This window comes from Pygoscelis adeliae, unplaced genomic scaffold (assembly GCF_000699105.1).
Source record: "Pygoscelis adeliae isolate BGI_AS28 unplaced genomic scaffold, ASM69910v1 Scaffold452, whole genome shotgun sequence".
In the NCBI taxonomy this organism is placed as follows: Eukaryota; Metazoa; Chordata; class Aves; order Sphenisciformes; family Spheniscidae; genus Pygoscelis; species Pygoscelis adeliae.
In genome coordinates, this window is record NW_008824291.1 from 222,768 (window position 1) to 234,923 (window position 12,156).

Consider the following 12,156-nt stretch of genomic DNA (forward strand, 5'->3'; position numbering starts at 1 on the left):
TGCTAGTGTCGCCACCCCAACGGCATGGTGTCCCCACCCCAACCCTCCTCCCTGTTATGAGGAACGGGGGCATACTCACTTCCCAATGTCACTGGGGAGGCTCTGCAGGGACACATCATTCAAAGCCAAATGGCCCAGGCTCCGAAGCTGTGTGAAGCCCTCTGGAAGCCTGTGAGAGCATGACAGAACAAAACACCATTAATTCTGTGCACAAAACAAGCCCTAAATTCCTCACTTAAATCTCCAAAAAGCCAGTCTTATCCCAATTGGTATCAACGTGTAGAAAGGAGAAGAGCAGGAACCAACTCTGACCCTGGCTCCTGATCCAGAATATGCCCCGTTTTCAAGACAACAATACCCCCTTGCACCAAAGTCACTATGTGTCCAAGTGTGCAAACTTGGCTCTGCAGTACTCAAGCATATGCCATGTGATCATTTAAATTTGGAAGCAGGGAGGGCTACCACGTAATCCAAATGCCCACCTAAGGATATTTCTGCAGATGACAGTGCAGCATTCCCCAGGACCAAGTAGTATCATCGTAACAGCTCCAAGGTGCAATAGAACAGGGAAAGACCCGTGAAAAGGAGAAATCCTTTGCTGTTCACAGGCAGTTCCTGGAGCTTCCCTGCCCCACTGCTCACGACACACATTTACAACTCTGGGCCACAAAAAGACACTGACAAATAACTTCTAGTGAAGAAGTCCTGGTCATTCTTGTGGTACAGGGATTCTCACCGACCGAAAAGCTTGTCCCACTCTGGCAGTGTCTGGCACCACAAGAGGGAACCAGAGAGTTAAATCTATTTAAAGGGCGACTTGGGCAGCGCTTGCCCAGGAGCACAAAGGGCAGCAGGCACCTGGAGTCAAACTGGCATCTACAGGGACCCTGGCAGACAATGCATCAAGACACCCCTGCCTGAAAGCATGGTTCACCAAGGCAGAGGACCCACACTTAAATTGCCAAAACATCATGGATTAAGAGCTGTAGAGACAGAAGACTGAAGAGACAAGGCAGAGAGCCCTGTTCTTGGACATAGCTCTGGGCACTGAGATATTGGGGAAACCACCGAAACACAGAGTTCAAAGGACAGCCATCCTAAGTTATAAATAAGAAGACAGAGAGCAAAAAGGACTAACAGAGAGCAAAAGATAGCATGCAGGCCTTTCTCTACCCCTCTACTACAACGAGTCCACATCCATTCTGGTTTGTGCACCAGGGTGAAGGGATGAGGAGAGAGTAACAAACTTATTCCAAAAGGACAAAAGGCCTCACCATTCACACCAGTGGCAACAGTATGACTAAAGGCTCATCAATCCAAGCCATAGGCCCCGCAGAAGAGGGAGCACACACCAGCTCCTCCCTATGCTGAGTGTTCCACCTGCCAGGAGAGCAGACATCTGCAGGTCTTGGCAAAGGCAGGGTGATCCTATGCCTTGACTTCAAGGGAAGACAATTACAAGATGAAGACCAGAGAAAGCTAGGGAGAATGAGGAACTTCAACTCTCATTCTCAGCTGGACAAAAGGGTTGCATATGCCTTCCTACCTGGAGAGAGGATTCCCACTGAAGTCTGCGATTTCCAAGGATTTGCAGAATTTGATGCTTTCAGGAATTTCTGGAATGTCTGGAAAAAATATGTGAAAGAAAAAAGAGGCTTGAGAAGAGCCTATCATGGAAAATGGGACACCAGGTACTGGTAACAGCCAAAGACACAGTAAGACAACCATATTTTCATAGCTCAGGACCCACAAGAGATCACTCTGTGGGACTGTGAAAGGGTACTGCCTCTTCCAGAACATGAGTGCACAGAGTAGTAGTACTACTACACTGAGAGAAGCAGGGCTGTGGGGTACCCACTCCCCATTTAGCTTTGACCTTACCGTTACGGGAGATGTCCAGTTCCACCAGTTGCATGAAGTTGGCAACCTCAGGGGGAAGTCTCTGGATTTCATTGTCACTCAGACCCAGCTTGCGCAGGTTCAGAAGCCTAAAGAAAGGCTATGACAGGAGAGAACAAAACTGGATCAGCAGCAGTTCTGTGGGAAACCTGTCTTCTCACCTCAGGGCAAACCTGAGCATCCATCTCTGAAGAGAACTGCCTTTTCTCATAACCTCAGCCCTGGTGAGGTCCTCAAGGTGCAGTTGCTGCACAGATGAGAACACCAACTAAGGTCTACAAGAGGCGAGGGTGAAAGAAGAAAGGCATTTAATGAGTTTAGCTTGATGATTCATTTAACATCTCTATCATCCCACTGCTCTTCTCCCTCCCTTGTAGGATACAAAACAGCTGTTCCTTGTTTCCTAAGATAACAGTTCATCTTAGGCATTCAAATACTAGCACAACGAGGAAGTCACTATAAAGCAGCTTGCCAGCAGACACGACAGTGTTTATGAATCTGGTCCAGAGAAGCCAACAAAGGAGAAACATAAGGGGACTTCCAGACCAAAGTCCTGTCCCTGCTGTCATACACATCTGCTGTACAGTACATTTTGTCAGGACATCAGTGACAGGTCCCTACACCAACAGGGAAAGCGTTTGTGCCACTTGTACCAGAAAAGAAAAGGAGCAGGCAAACTATCTGTAGGGCCCAAGTAACAAAGAATTAGAGAAGGAAAGAAAATTCCTTTCTAGAAACACCACAGTCATAGAAATGTTGACTGGAAAGGACCTCTAGAGTTCTCCTAGTCTAACAACATCCAACTTCTTCACACCTACCCTTGTTCTCAGAAGTCAATTATATTAGCTATAAATGGTAAATTACAAGATTCATCAATCATACTCTTCCTAGACATCAACAGCCTCTCAGTAAGTTTACTAAGCACAGCATACTATAATTATGAACAGAACAAATCTTGCAGCTGCTTCTTAACTATTGTCGGACATAGGATACTGGACTGTGGTGGTTGCTGCATTTCCTGGATCATTTCAGAGTGCCTGGGAATAACAATCAAACAATATTGGGCCACGGCAGAAAATAGACAGTTTTAAGAAGTTTACCCATAACCCACAAACATATAAAGGCAGAGACTGTTGCACACACACATAGTAACACTGTGTCTCTGATTATGTGTTTGGGTTCTGCCACAGTACAGACAAGTACTCTAAGTCACCTCTAACAGTTTATGAGTTTTAGATGGCCAAACCTTAAGAAGCTAATAACTCAACCCATGATGCAAAAGAAAGTAGCAGTGAAGCTAGGAACAAACTCAGGTCTATGAAGTAACACACAGAAGCCACTTCTAATCCATCCTGTCTGTCCTACTCCAGAGGCAGAGAGAGAGTTACAGTAAGCAACAGAAGATGTAATCGCAGGATTACTTACAGATCAGAAAACACGTCCAGAGAGTCAGGGCTGCTTACACAGACCACACTGAGAAGGATCAAACAAGAATTTGAGGTCTGAACCTTCTTTCTCAGTGGCCTTTCCAGTAATCCATCTGCATAAAAGGTTGCTGAAACAGACCTCCCCAGGAATAGCTGTGGGGTATTGAGATTTGTTCAGGTTTGGGGTGGTGGGACACCCACAACTGCCACTCATAACATTGCAAAGAACAGTAATACAGACCAGACAATGGAGGGGTAAGGAAAAGGTGATGCACAACATAACCGTGAAAAAATACGCAGACCATAAAGAGAGCTGCTTGCCCCACTAGAAGGGATGATGATGAGGTCTAATAATATAACTTGAGAAGTTTCTCTGCTGTAGATCAAAACTTCTGCAATTTCCCATAGAGATGTCTCAGTCAGGAAGCACTGCTGGGTGCAAATGCATGTTTGAGGGACTGCAAAACACGGCACGGCCTTTGCTACACTGAGGTTGTCGTACTTCCACATCACTCACCATACTGAAAAGGAGAAGTGCTCTGGGATGAACAGCAGTGATATGAAATTCATACTCTTGATGTCCTAAAGTAGTACAGGAGACCATAATAAGTAAAAAAAGAAGGGGGAAAAAAAAAAGTCCTCTTGACACTGAACAGCGTAAGTTCTTTTTAATTTTTTTCTAATGCAAATCAGTTTAATAAGAAAGGAAGTAGGTGAAAGTCTAAATGACAACAAAGGTTCAAGCCAGAGCAGGAGGTTTAGAGACTTCATTTGCTATTGTTTCCTAGATCCTTCTCCTAATTTTAGAATGCAAGGAAATTCCAGGCAAGACATTGTGTTGAGCTACTAGAGTCTACAAGTTGGAAAATAACAAAGGGAACAGAACATCTATAGTCCAAACTTTTAGCACTTCTGCCTACAGATTGCAGGCAGTCTCAAAATAGATATGCACACTTTTAAAAAAAAAAATTAAGTTTTTAGAATAAATAAACTAGAATAAAATCATGCTATATGTTGCACTGCAATCTATATGGGAAGTGTTTATTGACACAATGGAGATTTAAAAGCTAACTATCTGCAGGGCAAACTGGTAGCTGTGAACATTGACTTCAGTTTCACCTACAGTTAAGTTTTACTTTCTTAGCTAGGCCATCAAAATCAAAACAACATAACACTTCTTTGGCACAGTAGTTGTATCCATGCAGTTTATCGCGATTTAACAGAACAAACTGCATAACAGGCCTTTTACTAGCGTAACTACCTTACTGAAAATAATCAGAACCTACAAGCATGCCAGTGAAGCCAAGTGCAGACCAAGTCTCAGAATTAGGCTGTTGTGACAATCTACAATTCTTCCCATCCAATTAACTTTGCTTCAGGGAGACATCTACTAAATATAATGTTCCAAAATACCTTGCTTTGTATGCTACTTTTTTATATCAGTTAAACAGTATTTTTTGTCCCCCAGCTTTTTCTTTTTTTAAAAAAAAGGTAACCAAAAAACTCCAAAACCTCACAGTGCTGAGAGACTATTATCAGATCTGTGCACAAATTTCCATTCAGCAAACAGCAAGACAACAAGAGTAGTACATCCTACTTCTTAAGATCCAGTTAAGCTGGACTTGAATAAAGTATTTTGATGTGATATTCAAACTAGTCAAAAGTCATCAGTGGAGGTCACAAAAAACAGATGCAGAATTACAGTATTCCCATGCAAGAATTAAGATTTTATATCTGCAAAAAAAAAGAAACAAGCAGAATCCAAGTAAGCCACCATGTCTACTCTGACTAGCAACACCTTCTTGTTAATTGTTAGGTAACAGCCACTTACTCCTCACCATTAACCCCTTACCAACTGGATTGTGTCAATGAAATACTGCTAGCTGAAGGACAGATACACCAACAAGTCTGTATTTTCCCTTGACAGACTGCGTTGCTCATGAATGTCTTTACTATAGTAGCACAAACAGTTTTGCCAGCAGAGAATACCGGTGTTTCCATAACCAGTCTAATAGACTTAACTGCCATTGCATCACTGAAATACAAAGGTAGACCCGCACTGCTGAAGCAAATAGACAGACACTGGTTGTTCAGCTGCTATTCAGAGATGAGGCCATCTTCAGGAACAAGCACCTAAAAGCGCAGAACAGATGCACTTCCCACTTATGCTAGCAAAGCTTTTAGAAAACTAGTGAGCAGTCCAAGTTTTCTCTTATCTCTGCTAGGACTACAGTTAATATGATGTAAATATGGCAACATGATGTAATCAAGAACTGGTAAGACTGAAAACACTGTATCTAACATGATGCATATAATTTTCAGTTCAGTATTTTGTGAAGTGGGTACTTCCACTTGTAAGTCCAACAGCCAAATTTACAAAGCAAGACTGCACAAGAGATTCATTTGTGACACTGGAAATGGAGAACAAATTAATTTAAAAATTGTTACTGGAACTAAGAGTGAAAACTTAAGCAAATGTCTCTTTGGAGACTGACAATTATCCCTTTTTCTAATCAATGTTAACCCTGTTTCATACAGCTGGCAAAAAAAGTCACAAATTTAGCACTATACTGAATGTCTCTATTAAGATGAAACATACGCAACTTCAAGACTTTCTGAATATTAAAAAAAAAAAATAATCACCAAATCTGCATGACCTAGATCTTCCAGTGTCCAAACCAGGCTGATATAAGATCAAAAATAGAAGTTTGAAGAAAAAAAATAAGTAGCAATCTTTCACTGTTTCCTGGCATACCAGAAGCCTAAAGACCACACAGAGTGAACATGGATTAGTACAAAAGGACTCCAGTATACAGGAATTCAGCCCGCTCAGAGTATGATGGAAGTTATCACAAAAAAAAAAAAAAAGCCCCAAGCCAAAGATCGGGGGGTGTACTAATTATTAACAGAATAGTTGGGTAACTAGGGGGAAAAAGCCTTTGTAAATTAGAATATATTACAAAGATATTCTACTGTTGCAGTATGTGAACGGTTACAGGATGGCTAAGATGGAAAACAACTACAAAGTTGTCTTGCAAATAAGATTCAGGGGGCATAAATTCTTACAATATCCAGAGCAGAGCAACTGCAATATAACAGATTGGAAATACATAGGCCATTGCTCTCATTAACGTACTGACTAGATGAAAATTAGTGAAAGGTATAAAAAGCCTGTCAAGCACTATTAGCCAAAAGGTAAGAAATACTCCACAAAATTATAACATTGCAAAAAAGACAGAAAAATGTGAAATACAGGCTCTGCAGCATGTTTTCAAATGCAACATCCTCATTCAGCAGCCCCTCTAAAGACAAAAGCAGGAAAACATATGAGAAGTCATTCAAGAGTTAGTTATGATTTCTGAAACAAAATTCAATTACTTCAATCTCTTTAAAAAAAAAAAAAGCAACCTAGATCCATGGATTTTTCAGTCAAAAGGGACAATGAAGTAATATCCTTCTAATCCAGGTCGGAAGGATCCTTGGGAGATCTCTAGTCCAACCTCTTGCTCAAAGCAGGGTCAGCTATGAAGTCGGACCAGATTGCTCAGGCCTTTGTCTAGTCAAGTCTTTCAAAACCTCCAACGATGGAAGATCCAAAAATCGTCTGGGCCCCTGGCCCTTCCCTACCTTAATTTTCCTCACAGTGAAAAAAGCTTCCTTGTACCCAGATGGAACCACCTAGGCACAGGGCGTCATTGAACTCTCATCCTCCCCCACGCACCACCGGGCTCTGTCTCCTTGATAACCTCCCTGTACACACTGGCAGGCTGCTGTGAAGTCCCTCTGAAGCAGTGTCTTCTCCAGGCTGAAGAATTCCCGTTCCTGCAGCCTTTCCTGTCAGGGCAAGTGCTTCAGCCCCCATCCACCCTACGGACTCTCTCCTCAACTCACACCAGTTTGGCAATGCCATTCTTGTATTGTGGGCCCCACAATGGATGCAGTATTGAGGTGTGGTCTACGGAGTGCTGAGTAGAGGGGAATAATCACTCCCCCAGTCTCTGGGTATGCTCCTATCTGTACATCCAGTATGCTGTTGGCCTTCTGTGATGCCAGGGCACCCCGCTAGACCCTACAAGGAGCTGAACCCTGAATACACGGAACAAGGGTGAAAACCGAGCACCTTTAGCACAACGTCCAACAGGAAGAGTGGAGGTGGCCATGTACGATACACAAAGAATGTTGCCAACAATAGTAACATGCAACATGAACTCAAACCCACAGGGCCGTTTGCATAACCAAATGAAAAGCCTCAAATGTCCCTTTTTGCTGTTGCCAGGCAAATATTGAAGTGTGCAACCAATATAAACAATGGAAGAGAACCATCAAAACTTTAGGAGACCCCTGACTGTGACAAACCTTTCACAATTAAACCACACCAGTCACCTGGAAGCTACGCTTATGCGAGTTACACAGCTACCTGCTATAAATGGGTTGGGTTTCCAAGAAACTCCAGGTAAGCTAATGGATCACCCTGAGCTACTCCTGTTAGAGTACACGACACTCGCTTGTCAGCTAGGTCCAGCTAACCACAATTAAACTGGAAAGACTTTACTTCTGCCTTAACGACTGATGCCTCAGAAACTACGGAAGACCCACTTCAACACTGAAATATGATGATATATGCAGAAGTGAGACCCCAGTGCAATTATTAATGAACCTCTTGATTCAGACCACTGCCTTTGGAGTAATTTTATAAAAGAAAAATATCAGGCTAATAAAGCAGAATCACTAATCATTTTGACTATGACAGTCAAAAACTATCGTCATTGCAAAGGGAAAGAAACGTCAGCTTCAAATTGAAATATTACAACCAGCCAAGCAGAGAGCCGTCTTGACCATATAACACTCATGTTCAATGGTTAGGTCAGTCCTACTCAAGGAACATTTCCAAACAGCACACTGTGGTTTTATTTGAGGTTATCCAGAGAAACAATAACAGGCTTAGCCAGTTTATGAAAACAAGAAACACTGGTAGCAGCAAGTACAGGCTCCATTTGGCAGATTCACCTTTGGCTTCTGCTGAAGAACTGAAATACCTGTGTATTGAGAAAGTCCTAAGCCTCAGGTACTGATGTCGGGGCCCACTGATCTAGGACACATTTCTGACTGATAATGCAAGGATGCCTGACACCCCACTTTATAGAGCTTCTCACCCAGTGAGATGCCAAAGCACAAAGTCCCCGATCCCATGGAGTTCAATATACATGAAGCGTTTTGCCTGTACCTAATTTATAAGACAGGTTAGCCCACAGCTCCAGCTTTGGTCAATGGTGAACTCTTACATGGGAAAGCAGAGTGAACTCAGGAAGGAGGAAATACCCACCTGATTTAGAAATGAGCTTCTGGCCTCATATCCTCAACATGTCATGACTGCTCCTCAGCGATGCAGATGGGTGGCACTAGAGGTAGTGCTGGCCAAAATTAAGAGAGGGAGATGCCTAACTCCTGAGTAGAGACAGAAGTCTGACAGTCCCCTGTATCCCTTCCTCATTCATTACATGAGGAACTCTGACTGTCCAACTCCAAAACTGGCTGCATCAGCCACCTCCTGTTCTGCAAGAGAGAATGGAGCCAGCCACCACAGCCTTCATACGCAGCCTCGATCAGCATGAGGCAGGCATCTCACTGCCTATGGACACTAGCACAGAGCTTCCAGCTAAATTAAGAAAGCAGGGTAAGTTTCTAGAAAGCCAATGTCTGCAAAACTGCAAAGGAGTATGTAGCAGGACAGTGAGTGAAGGATGCAGATTTCCAAATACAGCAGTTCACTCAGAAACGCAACTTGCATCATGAAGACAGGTCCAGCAGAACCACAGCATTCTATGGAAGGGACAGAGGTTGGAAAGGACCTCTCAAGATCAGCTAGTCCAACCTCTGCTCAAAGCAGGGTCAGCTATAGCAGGTTACCCAGGGCTGTGTCCACTTGGGTTTTGAATATCTCCAAGGATGGACATTCTGCAACCTCACTGGGCAACATGTTCCAGTGTTCAACCACCTCTCCAGTGGAAAAAAAAAAAAAAAGTGTTTCCTTAAGTTTAAACAGCATTTCCTCTATTTCACTCTGTGCCCATTACCTCTTGTCCTGCCATTGGACACTACTGAGAAGACTCTGGCTCCATCTCCTTTGCTCCCTGACATCATATACACATTGGCAAAATCCCCCTAAGCCTTCTCTTCTCCAGGCTGAATGGTCCCAACTCTCTCAGCCTCTCCCCATATCACAGATGCCCCAGTCTCTTAATCATTTTTGTTGCCCTTCACTGGACACCCTCCTGTATGTCCATGTCTTCCCTGCACTGGGGAGCCCAGCATGGGACGCAGTCCTCCAGATGTGGTTTCACCAGAGCAGAACAGAGGGGAAGGATCACCTTCCTTGACCTGCTGGCAATGCTCTTCCTAACTGTTGGTCAACTTGTGGTCCACCAGGACCCCCAGTGTTTCTGCAAAGCTGCTTTTCGGGTGGTCAGTCCCCTGCTTGTACTGCTGCATGAGGTTACTCCTCCCCAGGTGCAGAAATTGGCATTTCCCATTGTTGAGCTCCATGAGACTCCCGTTGGCCCATTTTTCCAGCCTGTCAAGGCCCCTCTGAACAGCAGCACAACAAGCCGGTACCTGCGAAGTCACACACAGCATGTATATACACAGCAAAGTCATAAAGGGCCCTTGTAAGTCCCGTCTCTTGTCTGTAAGAGGCCCTGGAAAACGTCTGAAGGAGGTTCCAGCCTCCTCTCTGCAATTAGCATGCCTCCAACTAAGTTGTATTTCTTCAGCTTGCTAACGTGACGTACTTTCTCCAAACCTCAATCCTGCCTCTTTGACTGTCAATGTTCATATCTGTGAAGCTCCCACCATTAGTTCTGAGGCTGCAGTAAAGCCCCAGGACATGAAAACAAGGTTAATGGAGCTATTAGGTTAGCCTAGAGAACCACAGTATTCAGATAGTGATGCTGGGAATTTGGACACCACCCCCAAGGGCTTCCTTTCTGCTGCAGAGTAATGCTTAGCAGAGCCTTGCCTCCTCCCCCTGCTCACTTATTCAGTCAGATCAAGAGGTGGAAAATGAAAAAAGGACAACGGATAAAAAGATCAGAACAAACCCTCTGAGCTACCACTCAACTATGCCGTTTCCCAGAAATAACAAAATCCTGAGGGCAGACCTGGAAAGCCAACCATTCCCCAAATGGGATTAATGGCCAAAGAGCCAGCCCAGCTCGGCAGAGCAGACAGCGCTGGGTAACTCCAGCCAGCCCTGCACTGCCACTGCTGGCTGTTCAGAAGAGGCACAGTGGAGCTGGCCCCGCTGCTCCGGCAGGAGGGAGGGAAAGGGCTTCAGTCTTGGAACAACCCAAGCAGTCTCATGATGCATGGCAGGGTCAGGGACACAGATCTACCAGGCCCACCGAGCTTCCCATGCACACTGCCAGTGCCCGTGATGCTGGCATCCAGCCTGCGGCAATGACGGCCACAGAGGTCCTGCAACAAGGCCAGAGCCCTGTGCCCATCCACAATTCACATGATGGCAACACAAGCCCGTATGTCCTTCAGCTCCCATCCCACCTGGAGAAAGACACGTCTTCACAGCCAAGTAAGCAGAGAAAGCCGTTTGGGTGCTGAAGCCTGGGACTTGGAAAACACTGACTGCTTCTGCATGCAGACTGCTCCCCACTTCCAGGTCAGCCCCAGGCCCAGGTCAGTTTCATGACTCTTTTCTGAATCTTTGTTTTCTTGAGGCTATAGCAAAAGGGCTTCTGGTCTACCCGAGACTGAACTCCAGCTCTCCCCTCCCCTGCCGCTGCTTATTCAAGGAGATCCCCTCCGCACTCCCCACACTAATGCACAACACTGAGATATGTGTGAAGCAGTCCCACGCGTCTGGGCAGAGGCATTTGTCCCGCTTCACACCCCAAACATCTGTCCCGCCAAAGGCACCATGCCTAATCCCAGGGAAGGTGACTAGGACATGGGGGTCTTTGTTCCCCAGCATCAGCTTGCTGCTCTCCTCCGACAGACAGTCCCCACGCTCCCACCTGTACCTGGAGGAGAGCCATCTCCATGGTGGCCAAGAGGGAGGAAGAAGAGCAAACAGATGCCTGGGTTCCTCTACCAGTTTCTCCAGAGAAGGAGCCACACTGTTCTGCAGCACAGACAGCTCACAGAGGCTGCCTTGGTGCCAGGACCCCTGCTGCAAACAGCAGACAGGAGGGGAGTGGCTGTCAAGTGCCATCAGGCTGTAGGGACATTTCTCCCCTCAACCAAGCATGCTTTAAGCAGGCTTCAATGAAACGCCTCATAAAGATGGGGCATTTCTCAAGGTGAGACGGCTGAAGCACTGCTGAAGGAGAGCAGGATGTGTGCCAGAGGAAGGGGAGTCAGACACCCAACTTACACAACCATAGAGCCACAATGATCTTACACATAGGCCAACGTCTTTGAAATAAGGCAGTGACAATTTATACATTTGGAGACCGGGAACTGGGTCTACACTGTAAACATGGTCTTCACACTGGAATTGCACAAAACCTTCTTGCTTCTGCAGCCAGAACTATCAAGGTGTTCCCAAGCTCTGCTAGCCAAACAGCAGGTCTCAGATGCCTCCTTTTCCTCAAAAACAACCTGTGACAACCCAGGCTGCCTCCAAGACAAAGGCCCAGAGCCAGAGGTGTTTGGACCAGGTGATTTTGCTGCAGGGAAACACAGGCTAAGGGGATCCAAGGCAGAGGTTTTGCTAACCTTTTTGATTCTGGAAGTGCCAGTGATAAGGACAGGTCCTCCTTACATCTCATTACTCTTAAGAGAATTTCAAGTCCAACTGTCAAACCCTGCTGGTACA

General features: G+C 45.1%; 1 protein-coding gene across 1 annotated transcript in view; it reads right to left on the reverse strand.

Annotated features, from left to right (window-relative positions):
* SCRIB (scribbled planar cell polarity protein) overlaps positions 1–2,084 on the reverse strand; it is a 96,661-nt gene extending 94,577 nt beyond the window's left edge. The window contains exons 1-4 of the mRNA XM_009318786.1: positions 2,061–2,084; positions 1,882–1,999; positions 1,547–1,625; positions 80–169 (exon numbers count right to left, since the gene is read on the reverse strand). Of these exons, the coding sequence (XP_009317061.1) occupies positions 80–169; positions 1,547–1,625; positions 1,882–1,999; positions 2,061–2,084 (311 nt within the window). The remainder of the gene's footprint in view (positions 1–79; positions 170–1,546; positions 1,626–1,881; positions 2,000–2,060) is intronic.
* Between the last annotated feature and the right edge of the window lie 10,072 nt (positions 2,085–12,156).